Genomic DNA, 22,146 nt, shown 5'->3' with positions numbered 1-22,146 from the left:
TGCATCCCTTCAGCAGCGTCTGGTGTGTGTGCGTGCCTGTTTGCATATATATGCGCATGTGTGTGTGTTTGCTTGCATATGTATACATATGTGTGTGTGCTTGCATAAGTATGCATATGTGTGTGTGCTTGCATATGTGTACATATGTGTGTGTGCGTGCTTGCATGTGTGTGCATGTGTGTGCACTTGCATGTGTGTGTTTGCATATGTATGCATATGTGCGTGCTTGCATATGTGTGCATATGTGCGTGCGTGCTTGCATACGTATGCATTTGTGTGTGCATGTTTGCATATGTGTGCATGTGTGTGTGTGTGCATGCTTGCATATGTGTGCATATGTGTTTGCATATGTGTGTGCTTGCATATGTATGCGTGTGTGCATATGCATGTGTGTGTGTGCTTGAATATGTGTGTGTACATGTTTGTGCATATGTGTATGTGCTTGTGTGTGTGTGCGCTTGTTGCATACGTATGCACATGTGTGCAGCAGGTGCTAGGGCACGGGGGGTCCCTGCCATGGAGCCTGGCATGCCTGCCACCTCAGCTCACAAAAGCCTCTTCAGCATCCAGCCATGAGGGCGTCCTCCTGAGAATCCTACCCTAGCTCACGTGGATTGAGGCCCTCCAGGTGCCCGGTCTCTGCTCAGCACTTTCCAGGAGTTATCCACGTGATTTTCACAGCGGGGGTTGGGGTGGGGGGAGGTGGGGAGTAAGCAGGAGCTGCCGGGAGCCTGAGGCCACCCAGTGTGTGCAGAGCCAGGCCCTGGCAGTGGGCAGAGGGAGCCTGAGGCCACTTGGTGCGTGCAGAGCCAGGCCCTAGTGGGAGGGGTGGGCAGAGGGAGCCTGAGGCCACCCAGTGCCTGCAGAGCCAAGCGCTGGCGGGAGGGGTGAGCAGAGGGGCAGTAGCATCTCCAGTCCATCTCCAGGTCAGGCCACGAATGCAGCTACGCCTGAACACGAGGCTGGAGTGGGCACGGTGTTCAGGGCTGGTACCTGCTGCTGCTTCCAGAAACAAAAGGTGACACCTTGTCCGCAGGGGGTTCCCACGGCCCTTCCTTGCTGCCACAGAGCCCTCAGAGGACTCGGGCGGCCCTGGCACTGTGTCAGGTCTCCCACCCTGCAGCCGACACATGTGAAGCCTCTTCCGGTCACGGTGTTCCCAGGGAGGAGACAGACACGTGTGTGTGTGTGTGCGCTTGCATATGTGTGCACGCCTGCACTCTGTGTGTGTGTGTGCGCTTGCATATGTGTGCACGCCTGCACTCGTGTGTGTGTGTGTGTGTGTGCTGCCTGAGGCACACACATCTGTCTAAGGTTGGAGATGTTGAAGTGACTCCCTCCCCTCAGAAGCTGCCAGTTTTGAGTGTGGCCAGTACTCCCCTGCCCCCTGCCTCTCCAGAGAGAAGAGCAGGCTGTTTTCCGAGGCATCTTCCATCTTCCAGGCAGGGACTTGTGGAGCTGTGACTTCTCTGTGGTGTGGTAGAGCTTGTCCTCCTTTGGAAAGGGAACAGCATGGGTACAGGGGTACAGTTAGGTTAAGGAGCCTCATGGCAAGGGCCCACATTCAGAGCAAAGCAGGAAGGACCTTACATCACTTAGAAACGTGGGCAGAATCCCTAAAGAGACGCTTCGTTGAGAGAGGCCAAGACCTCGTTAAGACGGGAAATGCCTTAATCCTCCCCTGGCTTGGCATAAAATACCAGAGACACATTGCACCAAGGGCAGGTGAGGACGTGAAGCCACGGGGTGGCGGCCGGGAGAAGCAACTTGGTGAGTGTGCACAGCTGAGGCTGTGTCTGCTTGAGGAGTGCCCCACGCAGGGTCCTGTGGTGGGTGCTGAGAGACACAGCAAAACAGTACCGCTCCGTGAACGAATGCCTGAAGTTGGAAACAGTCCCCATGTTTGTCAGCAGCAGAGTGGACAAATGAATTGTGGTGCCCAGAACCCGCAGGACATGGGACACGGGAAAATGACGCACACCCCAGGAGCAGCAAGGAAGCCCGTTTCTCAGGAGCACGCGCTCAGTCACAGAGTGAGGAAGAGAGCCAAGAGTGAGGAAGAGAGCCAAGGCAGTGAGCAGAGGGAAAGCCAGGGGCTTGCTTACGTTGCCAGACCGGCCGCCAGCCCCTGCCCAGCCCTTGTCCCAGCTTCAGGATGCCTCCCATCTGCATCCAAAGCTTTGCTGTTTGGGGAGAGCATTGTGTGGAAGCCCCAGATGTGGCCGGGCTCAGCTGGCAGCGTCACAGCTATGTTCCTCTTGTGGTCCCCCAGCAAGTCAAGGTGGCTGAACAGGATGGGGCTTGGGTCTGTGAGCGATGCTCAGCAGACACAGGATGGAGGAGCCCAGAGAGAATGGAGGGGGCGGGTCAGGTTCGTTCACATGCTCAGGCTCGGGAAAGCCAGGCAGGCCCAGAGCGATTCTTTAAGGGTTAGGGTTCAGATTAGGGTGTTTAGGGTTACGGTGGTTAGGAGGTTAGGGATAGGGTGTTTAGGGTGAGGTTTAGGTGGGTTAGGGGTAGGGCTAGGGATAGGGTTAGTATTAAGTATTATGACATACAATTCGAGGGGAAATAACCAATTTTATGGTACTTTCTGTTAGAATTACCATTCCTGCTTTCCCTCTGTTGCATGCTGTGTATGAAAGAAGACGTGTGTAGATTTCCCGATCTCTCTGCCACAACTCACAATAGATCCAGCTTCTTACAATAAGTCTTACACCTTTAATGAAGTGAATCCACAACTAAACTCCCTTTCTGGTATCTTATTTAAGGAAACAGGGCAAGGCTTTCTTGTGGATAAACAAAAATAAGATGAATGATTTTTGAACTATAGTAGTCAAATCTATTAGAGTATAGATTTTTGAACTATAGTAGTTTGCGAGAGGTGTCTCGCAAACTGGGGAAGAATTGAGGAGTTGGGCAGACAGATGCCTGGAAGAACTGGGGAGTTGGGGAGATGGCTGCCTGGAAGAATTGGAGAGTTGGGGAGACGGCTGCCTGGAATAACTGGGGAGTTGGGCAGACGACAACCTTGACTTTTTCAAGTAGCTCCTTTTTCTCCCCTGAGTGACTCAAGTTCTCATGTTCTGTGTGTGATGAGGTGAAGACTTTGGGAATCGCTCAGGGGCGGCAGGAGGCTCAGGAGGTGCCAAATCTTCCCAGTTGAAGGCAACATGGAATATAGATGAGCAGGTATCTCAGGAAAAGTCAGCGACGCAGCTTCTGGGAAGCAGCCACAGAGACTGGCGGGGACCTGGGGATGAGGACGGAGGCCTCAGTGCATAGTGGACGGTCTTGGGCCACAGAGGCTGGCGGGGGCCTGGGGATGAGGAGGGGACTTGCTGGGTAGGGGGTTGGGGGAGGCCATGGTGCACAGTGAAGGGTCTTAGGTAGCAGGGGAGGGTCTGCGCTGGAGGCACATGCCAGCCTTGCGGGGGCCCACCAGAAACAGCTGACCAGGCAGCAGGGTGTTGCCGGGGCCCTCCACAGGGCCACCCAGCAGGGTAGGGTGAGGGGTATTGAATGCAGGCCAGTCCCCCCAACAGACCCACAGAAATGAGCCAGTTTGCACCCAAAGCCACTGAGAAATTGAAATAGTGATTTGAGGCCCTTCCTGCCTTTGGAGAGGACAGTTGGATGGGGTAATTCCCAGACAGAGGTAGCCCAGTGCCGCCCTCACCTGTGTGTGGGGTCTGCCCCTTTCCCAGGATCTCAGCCTGGAGCCAAGGGGGCTGGAAAGTATCAGCCAGGAAGAGGGTCTCCTGGTTCAAGCCTGGACACCCCACCCTGCAGAGCTGGGCTGCAGGGGGAGGAGGGTTGGGGTGACAGCACCAGCCGCCGGGCAGGGTTCTGTGGGGTTGTGTGATCATTTCCTCATCAGATGCCAGGGTTTCCACGCAGGCATGGAGATGGGAAGCCCAGGACCATCAGAGACGTGGCCCTTCAACCAGCTCTGGCTCCAGTGGGAGTGGGAGGGAGGTCAGGCCTGCAGCTCTAAAGGTTCACATGAGATCCTGGCGCACCTGAAAATAGAACACTGACAGAAACAGCTCAGAAAACTGTTCTCTAATCCCAGAGCTTAGGAGCCCGTCTGGCGGGTCTGAGCTCCTGGCAGGAGCCATCCAGAGCCGCGTTCTCAGGAGGCCGACTCTGACCTGCTCGCAGCACGCGATGAATAATGCCAGTGACCTCGTGACTGAATTCCCAGGAGACTGGGACCACAGCGTGACGTCCCCACGTCGATGGCTGCAAGGTGGGGCTCCCCCAACCCCACCCCCACTGTCCCTGAGGCCGAGCTTATGCAGAATTCCAGCGCATTCAGGCTATGTGGCGGAAGTGTGCCACAGAACCCCGGGGCGCGGGTCAGCTCTCACAGCCACATCAGCACGTCTTCAGAAGGAGTGGGGTCTGCATGGACATGAAGCCCTCACAGCCCTTCAGGTCAGGGATCACTGCCCAGTGAATTTGCTGCCACCTGCGGGGAACATCTTCCTGTTTTCAGAGCTTTCTGGGCTTTAGAATTGGGGGTAGGGGATTGCAGGCCTATACTTTAATCCCAGAAAATCGGGGAGAGGCGAACAGATGGTGTGGAGGAATGGGGGCTTTTCTCACGGACATATTTTAAAGTAGATGTTTTACAAAATCCCAGTGAGTGGAAGGTCCAGAGGGAGGCTGATGAGGAACAATTGCCCCTCACTACAGACCTGCCTCACTGCAGACCTGCCTCACTACAGACCCGCCCTACTAAGGCCCGCCCCACTACAGACCTGCCCCACTACAGACCCGCCTCACTAAGACCCGCCCCACTACAGACCCACCTAAGACCCGCCCCACCACGGACCCTCCCCACTACGGACCCGCCTCACTAAGACCCGCCCCACCACAGACCCGCCTCACTAAGACCCGCCTCACCACGAACCTGCCTCACTAAGACTCGCCCCACCACAGACCCGCCCCGTCACAGACCCGCCTCACCACAGACCCGCGCCACCACGGACCCGCCTCACTAAGACCCGCCCCACCACAGACCCGCCTCACTAAGACCCGCCCCACCACAGACCCGCCTCACTAAGACCCGCCCCACCACAGACCCGCCTCACTAAGACCCGCCCCACCACAGACCCGCCTCACTAAGACCCGCCCCACCACAGACCCGCCTCACTAAGACCCGCCCCACCACAGACCCGCCTCACTAAGACCCGCCCCACCACAGACCCGCCTCACTAAGACCCGCCCCACCACAGACCCGCCTCACTAAGACCCGCCCCACCACAGACCCGCCTCACTAAGACCCGCCCCACCACAGACCCGCCTCACTAAGATCCGCCTCACCACAGACCCGCCTCACTAAGATCCGCCTCACTACAGAGCAGCCTCACCACGGACCTGCCTCCCCACAGACCGCCTCACTAAGACCCGCCCCACCACAGACCCGCCTCACTAAGACCCGCCTCACTGCAGACCCACCTCAATAAGACCCGCCCCACTAACACCCTCCACACCACAGACCCGCCTCTCTAAGACCCGCCCCACCACAGACCCGCCACACCTCAGACCCGCCTAAGATCCGCCTCACCACAGACCCGCCTCACTAAGATCCGCCTCACCACAGACCCGCCTCACCACAGACCCGCCTCACTAAGACCCGCCTCACCACAGACCCGCCCCACCATAGACCCGCCACTCCACAGACCCGCCTTACTAAGACACGCCCCACCACAGACCCGCCTCACTAAGACCCGCCTCACCACAGACCCGCCCCACTACAGACCCGCCTCACTAAGACCCGCCTCAGTAAGACCCGCCTCACTAAGCCCTGCCCCACCACAGACCTGCCTCATTAAACCCGCCTCACTAAGACCCGCCCCACCACAGACCTGCCTCACTAACCCCGCTCCACCACAGACCCGCCCCACTAAGACCCGCCCCACCACAGACCCGCCTCACTAAGACCCGCCCCACCACACACCTGCCTCACCACAGACCCGCCTCACCACAGACCCGCCTCACTACAGACCCGCCTCACCACGGACCCGCCTCACTAAGATCCGCCTCACTACAGACCCGCCTCACCACACACCCGCCTCACCACACACCCACCCCACCACACACCTGCCTCAACACAGACCCGCCTCACTACACACCCGCCTCACCACAGACCCGCCCCACCACAGACCCGCCTCACCACAGACCCGCCCCACCACACACCTGCCTCACCACAGACCCGCCCCACCACACACCCGCCTCACCAGACCCGCCTCACTATATACCCGCCTCAGTACATACCCGCCCCACCACACACCCGCCTCACCACAGACCCACCTCACCACAGACCCGCCTCACCACACACCCGCCCCACCACAGACCCGCCCCACCACAGACCCGCCCCACCACACACCCGCCCCACCACACACCCGCCTCACCACACACCCGCCCCACCACACACCCGCCCCACCACACACCCGCCCCACCACACACCCGCCCCACCACACACCCGCCCCACCACACACCCGCCCCACCACACACCCGCCCCACCACACACCCGCCTCACCACAGACCCGCCTCACCACACACCCGCCCCACCACACACCCGCCTCACCACACACCCGCCCCACCACACACCCGCCTCACCACACACCCGCCCCACCACACACCCGCCTCACCACACACCCGCCCCACCACACACCCGCCTCACCACACACCCGCCCCACCATAGACCCGCCTCACTGAGACACCACAGACCCTCCTCACCACAGACCCGCCCCACTAAGATCTGCCTCACCACAGACCTGCCTCACCACGGACCCGCCCCACTAAGACCGGCCTCACTAAGACCCGTCTTACTAAGGATCCACCTCACTATGGACCCCCCTCCCCACTAAGACCCGCCCCACTACGGACCTGCCTCACCACGGACCCGCCCCACTACGGACCCCCCCCACTAAGACCCGCCCCACTAAGACCCGCCTCACTAGGGACCTGCCTCACCACGGACCCGCCTCACTACAGATCCGCCTCACTAAGACCTGCCCCACTATGGATGGACCCGCCTCACTAAGACCCGCCTCACTATGGATGGAACCGTCTCACTACAGACCCGTGGGCCCAAGTGGAACAGGCTGGTCCGGGCCCCACCTGAGGCTGCCAGGGCCGAGGAGATGCGGATGCTGGTTCCAGGTGCCTTGGGAGCTGGCCTCAAGTTCCACCCTGGCCCTCTCGCCAGACCCCATGTGACACAGCCTCCAGCCTTCTGTCCCCTGGGGGGGCCCTTCAGCTCTGGTATTCAGTCAGAAATCCTAACACACCTTACTTTCTTTTGTTTATTTATATTCTTTAGTTTTGTGCACACTTTGAGGAGTTGATTTAGAACAGGTTCAAAGTGAAAAAAGCCTCAGCTGATGTTATCTCTGGGGGCTGGGGAGGGTGTCAGGGACATTTGGTGGCTGAGAGCGCGTCACTGCTACTAAATGACTCCGTTTAACACCAGCCGTGTCTCCGTGTCTCAGGCACTTCTGTGAAATGTTCTCAGAACCCTATGGTGACTGTGGCACACCCAGCAGGCCCGGCCAGCAGCCGCCGCCCACTGCCAGGGCCCAGCCACCCCGGCTGTTGCCATTCTTTCATAGGGTTTCCTTCATTTTAATACTTGTCATTTTTCTAGAAAACATCTGTTTTTATAAAACAAAGGAGGGGGAATCAAGTATTTTAACCACAAAGTATATATACTGGTTTTAGGCGTCCATCACTTCGTTGACAAACTGAATACTGAGAAAGCTGAAGGCAAGGAGGCTTTTGCAGATGTGGACCTTGAGCTGTGTGTTCAGGAGACGCACAGGCCTCAGGGAAGCTCACGCCAGACGCCAGACGCCAGCCACTGGGACCATGGCCTTGGCCCAAGAGTGGCATTTGTGGGAAAAAGAAAACTTCAAGAAAAACACCGCTCCTACTTCTCTTCCTTCTGGAAGGACGCAGAGGCATCCAGAGTAACTAACTGTTCTGCGTCCACCAGAGTCACGTCTCTCTGGGAGGGCTGGGCCGCCTACGCCAGCACCTGCTGCACCCCTATGTGGTCTGGCGAGCAGTGCCGGTCCCCACAGGGCAGCTTCTTCATCAGCCGCCGGAGCTTGCCGGGGAAGCTCTGGTTCATGTAGCGGTAGAGAAGCGGTGTCACGAAGCTGCTGGAGAAAGCTAGGAGTTTAGACAAATCCTTCACAAAGTGCAGCAGCCCCAGGTAGTGCGCGTCCACGGGCTGCCCTCGCGAGATGAGCACTGTGTGCCCCAGCAGGACCAGATAGTGTGGCGTCCAGAGCCCAAACTGGGTGCACACGGTGGCCACCAGCAGCCTGTGTGCCGAGGGCTCCAGCCGGCCTGTGTCCCGGTCCAGGGGTGTGTCCTCCCTGCGGACGCGGGAGAGTAGCACCAGCGCATAGAGGGCAGCCAGTGCAGGCACCACATAACCAATGAACACCAGCGTGGCGTCAGCGGCTTCTGCGTTCTGCATCTTGGCGCACTCCAGCGCGCGGGTGGACACATGGCTGCAGATGTAGAAGAGCAGCGAGGAAAAGCTGGTCAGCAGCGCACCGCCCCACACAAAGCCGCACACGTGCCGCGTGTTGTACACGCTGGCCATGTAGGTCCGCGGCAGTGCACGCTCGATGTAATGGTCGAGGCTCAGCAGGGCAGTGGAGTACATGGCCACCAGTGAGGACACATTGAAGGGGATCTGCAGTGCCACGTGGACCTCACCGCCTGCGCTCCACAGTGCCCACTGGGAGCTCGGGGGGCCGAGCAGGTGCACAGGGGCCAGGGCGCTGAGCACCAGGCCCGCCACTGCCATGTTGACAAAGTACACATCTGGCATGGTCATGCTGGCCTTGCTGTGTAGGTTGGCCAGCACCAGCAGGGCGTTGTAGCACAGGCCCACTGGCACGCCTACCACCAGGCCCAGCAGCGACAGCAGTGACAGCCCCAGCTGCAGGTCCTGGCAGGCAGGCAGCTCCTCCACCAGCCCTGTGCCGTTGAACCAGCCGCAGCCCCACATGGCAGCCGGCGAGGCTCCGCGACCCTGCAGAAAGAAGGAACAGGTGGTCAGCTCGTGTCCCCTCCCAGGACCCTGGCTCAGAAGTGCTGCAGGTACAGGGGCGCCTTCTCGTGGCGCAGGAATAGCTGGAGACCACAGAGTGAGACTGCCTCAGGTGCATTTCTGTGAAAATGAAGTTGAGTATTGAAAAATGGCCGCATCAGGTCCTGACCGGGGGCCTGCACTCATTTCAGCAGCTGGGGCTGGGTACCAGAGAGGGAGCCTGGCATGCCCCACATGCTCAGTCAGAGCCCACTGTTTGTGGGCTGCTGCAAGGCCTGGCTGGTCCTCCTGACTTGGTTGGACGGGCCCCGCGCTATGATTCCTGAAGTTTACTAGGTGCCTGTGGTGTTCGGATCCTGCCAGTGCCAGGAGGGACAGGCAATGTGGACGGTCAGCCCTGTGCCTCCCTCCCTCCCGGCAGCCCAGGACCCGGCACCTTGGAGTCCTTGCAGAGCCTGGGCTCCAGGGAGGGTGACCTGTGGGTCACAGCCCAAGGAGGCTCTGGGGACATGGGGATATAGCCGGTCTTGACGTCACTGAACGAGAACCTAGCGGCTGGAGCCATCCTAGAGTAAGAATTCTGCCCCCTCCAAAGCACAGGCATTCCTCGGGGACCTGCAGCTATCAAGGGAAGCCTGATGTCCAGCATGTCATTTGGTCCTGGCTGACCTCCTGCTCTCAGAGTGGATTAGAAAAGCATCTCAGGCAGACGAGCAGATGGCATCGTTCCTGTGCCCGGAGGCGGGAGCAGTGCAGAGGCTGGCTGCGGGAGCGGGTCCTCATCTGCCACCGGAGTCCTGCCACTGCAAGACCCACACCACACACGGGGCCACAGCAGGGTGGGAAGAGGAGGCTCGGGAGGAGGAGAGTGCAGAGGGGCCAGGGCCCGAGGCCCCCAGTGCCAGTAGCAGCGTGCGCCCCACAGCAGGCAACGTGGCCCTGGGGCTAAGCATGCAGGCAGCTGGCAGATGGGCGGGTGGGTGGATGTGGGAATTCCCATCCAGAGGCTGGCGGGCAGGACGGGAGGTGTAGGTCATTGTGCAATCCTGGTGAATGCCACCCAGCAGCCGCAGTGAGGGTCAGGTGGTGACAGGCATGCAGAGCTAGGCCGTCGCCGGGTGTGCCCAGCCACAGTGCTGCCGCAGCACCCCCAGGTCCTGGCCCCCCAGCCCCTGCTTCTCACATGCTCACCTTGTCCAGCCCCTCGCTAATACATCTTGGCTAGAACCTCCTGGGCCGGGCAGGCGGCAATCTGGGGGATGTTGGTAGTTGGGGGTGGGTTCTGGGCTCCACTCGCCGGGCCAGCACAAGCTCCAGACAGGATACACCTGCTCCAAGCACAGCAGCGGGGGCCATTGAGGGGGGAGGCGTCCGGGCTTCTGCGGGCTTCTCCCCTCCTGCTGCACCAGGGTCCAGAGGACAGGGTTCTTCAGGATTGTGGTCCCCCACACCCCAGCTCCTGCCTGCGAGGCTGCATGGCTTTGGCTGTCAGAGTGGCAGCCCATTTTGAGGACGTCACTGCCCAGACTCCACTTGAGTCCCCAGGAAACACCGGCCACTGCGACTGTCAGTCAACAGCCTGGCCTGGCCTCACGGGGCGCCCAGGGCCCCCAGATCTATCCAGGGTCTGTGGTTAGAAGATCGGAGCGGGAGGGCTGTCTCGCTGTGTGCCCTGTGTGCTGCCTCCAGCCACTGACAGGAGGGCACCCCTGGCCAGCCGCCTTTGCCTCACAGAGCTTGCCAAGGGCCGGGACCCCTCAGTGTGCTCCGTCTTGGCACCCCTTCATTCCCTAGAGATGCCGGCTGGTGCCCGCGTCCCCTCTCCGACCTGCGCTACACAGAGCCCCCCACATCCCCTCTCCTGCCTGCACTGTACAGAGCCTCCCACGTCCCCTCGCCCACCTGCACCCTCTCTGCGCTGCACAGAGCCCCCCGTGTCCCCTCTTCTGCCTGCGGGCACCACAGGCTCTCACCTTTACTTTGTGGCCCGAGCCTCTTGGTGATGTGGGCCCCGGACACTGTCAGTGAGCAGCATGGCAGGACAGAGGTGGCCACCAGAACTCCGGTGAGGACCTGCGCTGCTGCGCTTCTCTGCAAACCCGCAGGCTCTTATCAGCAGCACGCCTGGCCTCCTGCGCGTGCGTGTGAGGGCCCCAGGATGCAAGCACTTGTTTTCCTCTGGTAAGTTCCCCGCAGGGCCTCTGCCTCCCTTGGCAGGCGCCACCGCCCCTCCCTCCTGCTGTTTACAGCCGGGTTCCAGAAATGAGGGGCCGTGCTTGGACGGGACCGCACTGCAAAGCGAGCACAGCTGGCCTCTTGCCCCACCTTTCTGATAGCCTGGCTCCTGGGGATGTGGCCTCTCCCTGCAGGCCCCTGTCTGCATTGCTGCAGGGCATCCTACCAAGAGCCCAGGGGCAGGTCAGGCAGACACGTGTCCAGGTCCATGCAGCCGCTCCTGGTGTTCAGTGTTCTTTAAATGTTGGTTATGAGCCCTTTTTTCTGTGAAGAAATCAATAGAAGGGTCTACTGTCGAGCGAAGGCCTGGCCGTGCTCACTCAGCCCACAGGACACAGGAGCCCTTGGAGGCACAGCGGAGGCCGAGGGCAGGCTTGGGTCGGAAGCAGAGAGGGGAGCACGTGCATCTGGTGTCTCCGTGCACAGAAGGGACACGGGCATGGCCAGAGAAAAGCTGAGCCGGCCCCACACACACAGCATCCTGCAAGGGCTGCTCTACTGGGCTCTCCTACAGGTGGAACTGTGCGGGGCCAGCCTGTTGCCCACCGCACCCCTCCTTGCGGGGAGTCAGAGAGAAGCTGCCTGGACTGCTAATGCCTGCCCCGCCGTGAGGCCGAGCCAGAGGGAGGCGGCCAGCGTCTGTGAGGCTAAGAATGGCTTGATTCTTGGGAGGTGGTCACGTGAAGCAGGATCTGCTGGCATTTCCTCCCTGTGCTCACGTGCGTCCTACTCGCCGTGTCTGAGCTGGCCCTCGAGTGCGTGCTGTCACACCAGCTGGGACCTGGGAACGCTGGCCTCCAGGTGGGGTTCGGGTGGAAAGTTCTCCCGTGTGCATTTTTGTTTACTGGTAGCTGACAAATACTGAAGGATTTATCAGCTTCCAAAGCTGCAGGTTGTTCTCTGTGCAGTTCACCAGGTATCAATGATGAGGATGGTTTCTATTTCCAGTGAAGGTTACAAGCCAAATGGTACCTGTTTTCCTTCACTCTCCATCGGTTGGAAGGTGATGTGCTTTGCATGTTTTCCCAACATTCTCCCCGGAGTCCTCCTTTTACCAGGCATTACCTGGAGATCTTGGGAGGGAAGGCGGCTGGGGGCGGGTTGCTCTGTGGGCTCTGGGGGACATTCTAAAGCCAAGGAGGTCAGGTTTCCACCTGTGTCAGGAGCTGGGCTGAGAGGCATGGAAGGAAAGCAGGTCAGCAGAGTGTGAGGAAACCCTCTTCTCGGCCACACCTGGGTGGACAAGCCTCCATGGCCCACCTCCTCTCTGGCGGGGCTCATGGTAGGAACAGGGGTCCCTGTGAGTGCCCTCCAGGAGCTGGTTTGAGAATATCCTGCCTGCTGGCTGTTAGCCATGGCTCCCAGAGGAGTGAGCATGAGGTGTGTGGTTTTTTTGTTTGTTTGTTTGTTTGTTTTTGAGACAGAGTCTTGCTCTGTTGCCCAGGCTGGAGTACAGTGGTGCAATCTTGGCTCACTGCAACTTCTGCCTCCCAGGTTCAATCGATTCTCCTGCCTCAGCCTCCCGAGTAGCTGAGATTATAGGCACCCGCCACCACGCCCAACTAATTTTATATTTTTAGTAGAGACAAGGTTTCTCCATGTTGGCCAGGCTGGTCTCAAACTCCCATCCTCAGGTGATCTGCCCGCCTCGGCCTCCCAAAGTGCTGGGATCACAGATGTGAGCCACCATGCCCAGCAAAGTGTACATTTTGCAGGCTGGGAGCCGCAGGTGGTGCCCACAGGACCACAGCGTGCCAGGACCTGGCGAGTCGTGTGAGCCAGTGTTCCTGCGTCTCCTGGTCACAGAAGACTCGTGACGCGTGCCCCACCCTCACAGCCAGCCCAGCTCCCTGTCACTGAGCTGTTCCAGGCACATTAGCCAGGGTCCTTTCCTGCCCAAGGCTCTGGGCGCTGCCGTAGACACCCCTCCCCTGCCATCGCCGCACCTGCGTCCAAGTGAGGGTGATGGCCCGGGCCCCACGTGCCTGCCTGGCCGCAGAGGGGTTCTGTGGGAGCCTGGACTGGCCCAGGTGGGTGGAGCCTTCGACTCTTTGCCTGTCTGTGGTCCCCCGCTTGCCTCTGTGCCCCCTGCTTGCCTCTGTGCCCAGAGACTTCCTGTTCCAGGCTGCCAGGCTGTTTGGGGAAGCGGGGCATCCTGGAACTGGAGAACAATGGCCTGGCCTCTCCCCCCGCCAGGCAGGTCTGCTGTGGCGTCTTTCCCGTCAGCCACGCGCTCTGCTGACTTCCTTCAAGGGAAAGAGGAACGGGGAGCCAGGTGGTGGGAGACTTAGAGGCTTGGGGAGAGCCCAGATGAGCCTGGTCAGAAGTGGGCTCTTTTCCGACACGAAAGCCTGAGTTTGTTGCAGTGGCGATGAAAGATTCCAGAGGCTCCCTCCTCAGAAGGCAGGGGAGACAACAGAGAAGGGCTGCCTGCCCCCCAGCCCCGTGCTGCAGGCCTCTCCTGGGCCAGGCTCGAGGAGCAGAGCTGGCACGTGCCCTCCAGTCACCCATTTTGCTCTGAGCGCTGCCTGCCCAGCGGCGGGGTTGATATTCAGCCTCCGGGGCCCGCCACTGCACCCTCAGCCAGCAGGGACCCTGTGGGCCTCTCCTCCAGGCCAGCCCCACCTTTGCACTGAGAGACCACCGGCTTCTTCCCCAGCTCCTGGCCACCCTCCCAGGCCAGGCCGTCCCTGGCAACTGCTCCTTCCTGGCTCCCCTACCCCCTCCGCCAGGCCCTGCTCCTCCAGCACCTCCAAAGTCACACTGCTGGTTTCACTTCCTACGTCCCACTGTTACCACCAGCATCTCCCCCTGACACCCTCCCCCATGACTCAGTACCTGCCACCCACACGCAGGTCCCTCCCCAGGCCCATGTCGGTACCAGCACAAGCAGCCCCAAGGCCTCCCCCAGGGAGGCACCCAGGACTGGGCCCTTCTCAGGTGAATTTCCCCAGCCGAGCTGGACGCTGCAGGTCAGCCTCACCTCTCAGGAGGGCACGCCTCGATGCAGGCGCTTGCTGAGAGGCTCCTCACCCACTCAGCCTGGAGCAGGCCTCAGGGTCTCTTAGGGACAGTGACAGCATCTCGGGCCAGGAGGGGAGGGGCCGCAGGCAGCATCTTGGCTGGGAAGGTGGAAGGAGCTGGCCCTGCCTGGGCCTCAGCAGTCCAAGATGGCCCAGTTTCAATCGTTTTATTTTCTCTATAAGAGAATTGATTAATGACACAAATGGGATTCATCTACCCCCTCCTTCTCTTTCTATTTTTTTGTTTGGATCCAGGATCTCCCTCAGTCACCCAGGCTGGAGGGCAGTGGTACAGTCATAGCTCACTGCACCCTCTGCCTCCTGGGCTCACGCGATCCTCCCATCTCAGCCTCCCAAGTACCTGGGACTACAGGCATGTGCCACTACAGCTGGCTAATGTTTTCATTTAACATTTTTTGAGACAGGATCTCACTATGTTGCCCAGACTGGTCTCAAACTCCTGGGTTCAAGTGACCTTCCTGCCTCAGTCTCCCAATGTGCTGCGATTACAGGTGTGAACCCCTGTGCCTGACCTGTTTTTGTTTTTTAAATTACTCTCATAAAAAGGGCCAGCCTTGCACCTACCACCCCTCCTTCCCAATCCAGTGGTGGCTGACATGCGGGAGATATCTGACCAGTCTCGTTTGGATGGGGTGAGAGGTCTTTACAGCTTCAAGGCCAGGCCCAGGCCATGGGCTAGCAGTGGACAGGAGAGGAGGGCTTAGAAGGCCCAGTGAAAGTTGGAGGGTGTCAGAGCCCAGGGCTGTCCTCAGAGTGTACAGCCAGCTTGGGAGACATGAGCAAATGTGCTCCCCATGCTGTGCGGGAAACTGCTGCACCCCTCACGAGCTCAGAACCTCAGCCTGCCCGGCTCAGGGTCTCCCAGCACCTGCTTAAGCAGAAGGGGGGCAGAGCTGGATGCCAGGTACACCCCAGAGGGCTGGGGCAGAAGTGACATTTCCACACAGGAATCCTGAGCGGACCGAGGTCGGGACCCAGTGTTGATGGGAGGCTGGCACCCCGTGTTCTGGGGGCAGCAGCTTCTCTGAGCGACGGGAAGGGGCCTGGGCCTCTGCCCACACGCTGCTGGTGGGGCCTGGGAGCTATATGAAGCCTCGGGGAAGTCCGGGTGTGCTGGTGCCCTCTGCGGCGCAGGGGTGGCCTCTGGGCCCCGTGAGCAGCCATCTGTGGGGCCGCGTACTCTCACCGAGGCCTCTGCTGGCCTGCGGGGTGACCTCCGCCAATCTGCCCATCCCCCTCTCTGATGGCACAGCTGCCATCTCCAGCGGGCTAGGGTGAGGCCCAACTAAGCAAGAGGCTGGGAAGGATAGGGGTGGAGTTTCTCCGAGACCCCCTGAACGTCAAGCCTTCTGGGTTCCTGGTCCCGCCGAGTGCCTGTGGATGTAGCTGTTTCCGGAGTGCCCCTCCTTGGGTCCGGCTGTACCTCTGTGTCATCTGCTGAGCGGTGCTCACTCCTAACGCGTGCTTGTGAGGATAGAAGGTGGGGCCTTTTCTTCCAAGACCCCGTGCTGGGCTCCAACTGCGATTTCCTGGGAAGATGCTTCCTAGGCTGCGGTGTTTCAAGCCCAGGAAGGCTGCTGGGCCTCACTTCCTTGCAGGCTGTCCCGTGTCCATCCACCTGCACAGGGTGCAGGGACGCTGCTTGCAGAGCATCGCTTAGAGCTGGGAGTCCCAGGCTCAGGGCTTGGAGAAGCTGGGGCAGCTTGAGAAGGGAAAACCAAGAAGTGTCAGACTCCCAAGCCACAGGGACCGATGGGACAGGACCCTTGGTTGGCTTGGGCAGCCCTTCCGGGCAGCTGTCCCTGTTGACTTGGAAGTCCTTGGACGCACCCGCCGCAGGTGGATGGTTCCCTGCTCTGCTCTGAGCCTGAGCAAATGCCCTGGGGATCTGTTCTGTTCCTGATCTAAACCTGAGTGTGTCCAGCTCCCTGGAGAGCCCCTGACAGACCGCCTGTGACTTTGGGCCACTGTGCCTGAGGAGTCACTGCCCACAGGGTGCACAGGCAGGCTGGGACGGAAAGGCCGCCCAGTGGTGCCGGCCCCTGTGTCCCTGCACAGCCCCCAGCCTGCAGCCCTGTGCTGACGGCAGGTCTCACACTGCAGATGACTCTGCTTGTGGTTCAGAGTGGGGCCCGCCGTGAGAGCCCTGCCAAGGCCTGGCCCACCAGAAAGACCTGGCAGGGCCTGTGTGTCCTGAGCTTTGGGGGCTGACGGTGTGAGGCAGCTCTCCTTCACTGTCAGGGTCGGGTGGCTGCTGGCTGCTGGCTACTGCCAGGCCTAGCTGGTAGGAGGGAATCGGGAGGGCCCAGGTGCACAGCTTCAGCTGTCCCTGCCCGGGCTCCTCGCACGGGACCTTGGTGGCTTCTCTGTCATAGAACCCAGTACAGTGGTGCCCAAAATTTGAACGAAAACAGTCCTAAAACTGTTTTCCTACTTTGAGAAAGCACCACTGATTCTAGATGCTGCCTTGACCTCTGGCCTAATTCCTCCTACCTGACACGAGGGAACATTAGACAGGGCTTCGTAGTAAGCCTGCTTGTAGGACAGCCCATCCCCTGCCATCTGCAGGAGCCTGGGTTAGTGGCGGGCAGCAGCAGGAGTTGACATGAAGCACTGTAAGAAACCTCCTTGCCCTCCGTCTTTCTGGGAAGGAAGTGGTTAAGGGCCTGGGCTCTGGAGCGGGCAGCCAGCATGTGTACTGCAGGCCAAGCTTTTCCAGTCCTGGCTTGCACACAGGTGTCTTTGCAGGCAGGTGACTTTCTTGCTTTGTGCCTCAGTTTCCCCAGGCTTAGGAAAATCCTCATTGAGACAGGAAGGTTAAATAAACCAACCCACGTGAAGCATAGGAAGGTGCCGGCGCTTGCTCCCTGTCACCAGCCCTGGCCTGGGATGATGACGCCTGCGGATCTTTGGCCTCCTCCCCAAATATGAAGGGCAGAGGAAACTGTTTTGTGAACTTTTACTCAGAATCTTTGTGAACAGACATGTGTGCAGGGGAACTGTGGGGCAGGGTGGGGTGACAATATCATGGGCCCCACACTGCCGGCGAACGTGGAGGAGGCAGCCCCCAGGATGCACCCTGTGGGTGGTGCTTGCACAGGGAGCACAGGGTCAGACGGCGGAGGCCGGGGGAGCGCACGGTCAGACAGCGGAGGCCAGGGGAGCACACGGTCAGACGGCGGAGGCCTGGGGAGCGCACGGTCAGACGGCGGAGGCCAGGGGAGCACACGGTCAGACGGCGGAGGCCTGGGGAGCGCACGGTCAGACAGCAGAGGCTTTGCAGAGTTTTATGGTCTTTATGTTCTGGATTCAGGCTTGATACCAACACAGTGAATTCCCGATGTTTCACTAGTACTAAACTGGAGTATAAACACTCGCTTCCCTGGCCTGTGTTCACCGCTTTCAAAGGAACTTGGGATTGGGAAGGAGAATCTGCTCCAGGGGTCCTGGTTCTCTTTGGTTCATAACTCATGAAAATGTCTGGAGCCAGCGTGTGGCTGTGGAAACCATGGCAGCGTGTGGACAGGGGCGACAGGACCCCGTCAGGCCAGCTGTCAGGAGCATATTAAGTGAGACGTTGGCATCTTTCTTCCTATGTCTTATTTAAAAAGAGCGCAAAGTGCTATCAAGCAGCCTGTTAATAATGAACGTCTGTGAGCAGTGAGATGAACTTGGCTGAAACCTGGGGCTAACTTCGATAGGGTTTCCCAATAGAAATGGGCTGCCCCAGGCCTGTTCAGAAGCAGCAGGCCTGGAGACAGAGGAGGCTGAGTGTGGGGACGGTGACCACCCCCTCAACCTGAGAGGCACCTGGGTCCCTGTGTGTGTGTGAGAGAGAGAGAGCACAGTAGTGCCTGCACTGCACGGAGCTGGCAGAAACAGAAACCAGCAGAGGAATCCTCTGCTCCAAGGGGGCTGAATCAGTTTCACAAAAGCCATCACATTTGACGTTGCTGCCCCTGTTAGTCGGGAAGTTCTTTTCTCTGTTGCTCAGGGCCCTGTCAGAGCTGGGGCCGGCAAGTCCCACGCCCGGTGATCCCCGCGAAGTTTCCGGGTGCTCTTTTTCACACTGTCTTTTGCGGATGTTGATCCCTTGCCTAGAACACCCTTTCTCGCTTCCCCTCGTTCTCTCAGCAAACACTGACTCGTCCTTGACATTTTATTTTGGGCATCAGCACCCCTGGGAGCCCACCTCTGACCACTGTCTCCACACCCCTCCGCCAGTTGTGCTGGGTTAAGCCTGTCTACACATCCATTTCTTTCCCCTGTACTTGGAGCTCTTTGCAGGCCTGGGAAGCTTTTATGTGTGCTGCAGCAGTCTGGCTGACTGTTGGATGAAAACCGTGGAAGGGGATGTATTCAGTGACGTAAAAGGCTTTTCCCCAAGGTGAGTGATCTGATTTCCCCACAGAGTAGAAAGGAGAGCAGGCAGGGTGGGGACTTAGCGTTTCTTATTGTCCCAGGACAGTTGTCGAAGCTTTAGAGCCTTAGATTTGAGTGGAAATAGAATTGCGAGGCCTCAGGCACTGCATCCTCAGAAGGATGGCAGGAAAGGAGTATGAAGGCCACGGCCAGCTCCTGGCTGAACCTGCCATGCACCATGAGACGCTCAACCTTGGGTGAATGTTCTAGAACAATCAAAATGCTTTCAAAATGACTCTGGAATGTGTATTTCCTTTTGTAGTAATGAACCCAGGCTTTAGCAACAATTAACACCCAGCTCTTGGGAGCCAGACTCTTAGGAAAGGCTGCTGTTTTCATAGGGTTTCAATGTGGAGAGCTTACGTACACTGATTCCTATCTGTGCCTTCCTGGGCTGTGATAAGAAACGGTTCATTACGTAGATGGGTGGTTTTGATTTTTGTAGCCTTTTGCTTTTTACAATTCCAAACTGCAGAGTAGTGCAAGTAAATCAGGTGACTTGGCTTAGACTATAACCAAAGAGCATGCCTGTCTTTCTCCATGGATAATAGTGAGCATGTTTGTGGCTCCAGGACGGGCTCTGGGGGCTGAGACCAAGCACCTTGCTGGGCCAGTGGACCGGCCGGGCACCTGTGCCAGCAGCTATGGGCTCCAGTTCCCTGGAAGAAGGTGGAACAGCATTCTTTTGTTTACTTGGGCTTTTTGTTCCCTAACTTGGTGTGAGGCTAATTCCCTTTCCAGGTACAGCAGACCAGGGAAAAACAGAAACAAACAAAAAAGACTTCCTCAGAAATTCAAGGACCTGGCCAAGAAGAGAGAGTCTCCACTGCAGACTCTGGGCAGGCTTGGCCCCTGCCCGGGCTCCCCAGTCGAGCCCGGGTTTACTAGGCGTGGCCTTACCTGCAGGGAAGTGCTGTGAGCCACAGATCTTATCACCACCTTGGTTCTTTCCCAGGGAGGAACCAGCAGGTTATTTCTCCTCATCACACTTGCTGTGGTAGCAACAGTGGTCTGCAGGGCTTGCTCTGGTTCCCATTAAAATGGGGAAAGTCCTTGGCCTGTGCAGGAAGGGACCCGGTATGGCTCTGTGGGGATGCACAGACACCTGCCCCACTCCACCCTGTCCCTCTGCTGCTCAAGGGGGTGTTTTGTTTGCACATGGAGGCTCCTGGGTAGACAGCACGCGTCTAAGAAACTGACTTCTGGTCCTGGGCAGCATCTCATTTTGGGATCTCAAATTAGAGAGAAAAGTTATTGTTCTACTCTCCAGACTGGGTCCCCTCTCCTCTTTGCTACCTACATGGTGTCTTGGGGTTCTGAGCCTTTGAGATCCCTGGACAGATGTGGCCTAACTGGGCAGCCTAATGCTGACCAGTTGGGCGGGCAGGTTAGTGAAAGTCCTGGAGAGCAGAGGAGCCGGCAGACGGGAGAGAATGACTGGGAAACGCTGTTGAAAGAAAACAGCACCATGGGATCGTCGTGTGCATGACACGGTCAGCCAGGTTCTCTGGGCGAGAACTCCCTTCTGCAAAGGCAAGGCCTTGCTGTGGTTGGGTCTTTAAAGGCCAGGTGGCAGTTGTTTTTTCAGGATTGCAGATGACATCCTAGGGGCTGTGAGAGCTGCAGCTCCCCAAGGAGACCCTTCTTCTCCCTGCCCCAGTGAGCAGCATGTCCCTCTTCTGACTGTAAGTTACACGAGCCTATTTCCCCATGCAGCGGTCTGTGCAGTATGCCATTTATTCATTGTATGATAGATATAATCAGCCTTTACATCCTAACCTAAGACCCACATGAGGTGCGTGCCCTTTACCCTTCTCTCTTCATCAGCCTACTAGGGGCTTATGAAGGGACTCCAAGTCAACTTTCATATTTACATTCTGTTCTAAGTCTGCATTCTTCTGTCCTCCATTCTCGGGATATGTCCATGCTGGCTAGAGAGGCAGGATGACACATGGATGTCAGCACGGATGTGTGTGGCATCGGGCAGTGAGCATCACTGCTCTGGCCCCGACCTCTTCTTTGTGAAAAGGCATAACAGTATTCAATACATATGAACTATGTTCTTAAGTCACTTGTCTTCAGAGGCCTTCTTCATTGAGGAAGACACCAGGGATTCTGGTTGGGGAGCCAGGCCGTGCAGTAGTTCTTGAAAGAGCTGCACCTGTCATGGGTACTGTGAGCGTGCACTGGTCTAATTATTAACAGTACCTCCGTTCACTCTCAACGGTGCCCCAGTTAGGACGATAGAATATCTCATCACCACTATGCGTGAGGAGCCTGGGAACATGGTCAGAACCGTTTCACTCATACAAGTTTGCAGAGGCCTTTAAAGAAAGCCTCTTGCCCCTGTTACTGAATGCTGCCCTCTGCTAGATGCTGCAGGTAGCAAAAGATAAAAGATGTGCTGTTCCGTGTGGACAGGAGCTGGCTATTAAAAGTGGAATGGAGGACTCAAGTACATTTTCATAGGCAGGGAAGAGATCAAAGGTGACAGCCACTGCTCTGGATGACAAATACATAATTATCCTCAGGTCCACCATGTAGCATGTGTGCAGAGATAAGCCACTGTGACCAGTCACATCAAGACACACAGACTGATGCCTAGTTTAGAGAACTGACTTGCCAGGTTTGTAATATTAACTTAATAGTGGGTTTCCTGCTGCTGGTAGTGGTGGTTTGGCAGCTGGAGAGCACTGCCTTCCAGTGAAGCTTTGAAAGAGCTGTCCCATGCCCTGCCAACTGTCCAAGACAACTGACAGCAGATCCGACATCTCCATGTAGACACAGTTCCAAAACTCACTTTAACACGCTAATCATAGAAGGGGCCGAAAGCAGTCACCATAGTGGCCCAGGAGAGCAGGATCAGTGGTGCCCTGTCGGACATGGGCAGAGCCAGTGGCGGCGCTGAGCCGCCTACGCTGGCAGCAGATTCAGCTGCCATCACCAGGTTAATGACCGAACGCCTGCCCCTGGGGCTCAGCTCCGAGGGCGGCCGGAGGACAGCGGTCCCCTCCCCGCAAGGGCAGGGCGCCCCGCAGTGGGCAACTGCCAGAGGACCCGAGTCCCATTAAGCACAGCGCCCGCCATGGGAGCCGCAGCAGCTCGGGGCTGACTCGCTCCCCAGGCGGAGACCAGGGTGTGCCCCATGTACCCTACCCAGGCTCCCGGGCCCCACTCACCGGCTTGCTGGGCTGCGGCCCACGCAGTCGCCGCAGGGCGGGCAGCTCGGGCTGGAGGAGGCGGCTGGGCTCCCGGCCGGGCTCACGGCGCGCACGCTGCCCGGGCCCTGTGTACACACGTGACCGCTGGCCCCGCCCCCTGCCCTGGCTCCGCCCCAGGCCGCCGAGCGGCAGCGCTGCCTGG

The 22,146-nt window shown here is 58.6% G+C and overlaps 2 protein-coding genes and 1 long non-coding RNA gene across 16 annotated transcripts in view; 1 reads left to right on the top strand and 2 right to left on the bottom strand.

Annotated features, from left to right (window-relative positions):
• Positions 1–22,146, top strand: part of CHLSN (cholesin) — a 125,750-nt gene that overhangs the window by 66,150 nt on the left and 37,454 nt on the right. The window lies entirely within an intron of this gene.
• LOC135970041 (uncharacterized) lies at positions 2,702–4,074 on the bottom strand. Its single transcript, XR_010585472.2, has 2 exons — positions 3,680–4,074; positions 2,702–3,253 (listed from the first exon to the last, which is right to left on the bottom strand). It is a non-coding gene; the product is annotated as an uncharacterized lncRNA (long non-coding RNA).
• On the bottom strand, positions 7,306–22,103 carry GPR146 (G protein-coupled receptor 146). Of its 9 annotated transcripts, XM_065541517.1 has the most exons (5): positions 21,963–22,103; positions 14,301–14,516; positions 11,056–12,488; positions 10,274–10,410; positions 7,306–9,064 (listed from the first exon to the last, which is right to left on the bottom strand). In XM_065541517.1, exon 5 carries the CDS (start codon positions 9,038–9,040, stop codon positions 8,039–8,041), a length of 1,002 nt encoding a protein of 333 aa, XP_065397589.1. In that variant the 5' UTR covers positions 9,041–9,064; positions 10,274–10,410; positions 11,056–12,488; positions 14,301–14,516; positions 21,963–22,103; the 3' UTR covers positions 7,306–8,038. The 9 variants fall into 9 exon arrangements, with proteins under 9 accessions (XP_065397589.1, XP_073890335.1, XP_065397590.1 ...); XM_074034234.1 differs by lacking the exon at positions 14,301–14,516 and having other exon boundaries at positions 10,274–10,482; XM_065541518.1 differs by lacking the exon at positions 14,301–14,516.

The sequence above is a fragment of the Macaca fascicularis genome, chromosome 3 (assembly GCF_037993035.2).
Source record: "Macaca fascicularis isolate 582-1 chromosome 3, T2T-MFA8v1.1".
NCBI classification, from domain to species: Eukaryota; Metazoa; Chordata; class Mammalia; order Primates; family Cercopithecidae; genus Macaca; species Macaca fascicularis.
This window is presented reverse-complemented; position numbering and strand designations above follow the sequence as displayed.

Excerpts from the sequence above, each read along its gene's own strand:
- GPR146 (XM_045389781.2), bottom strand. The coding sequence starts at position 19,767 with ATGAGGAGAAATAACCTGCTGGTTCCTCCCTGGGAAAGAACCAAGGTG. Across the intron at positions 9,065-19,683 it reads CTCACAGCACTTCCCTGCAG|GGTCGCGGAGCCTCGCCGGC; the intron begins GTAAGGCCACGC and ends TTCTTTCTGCAG.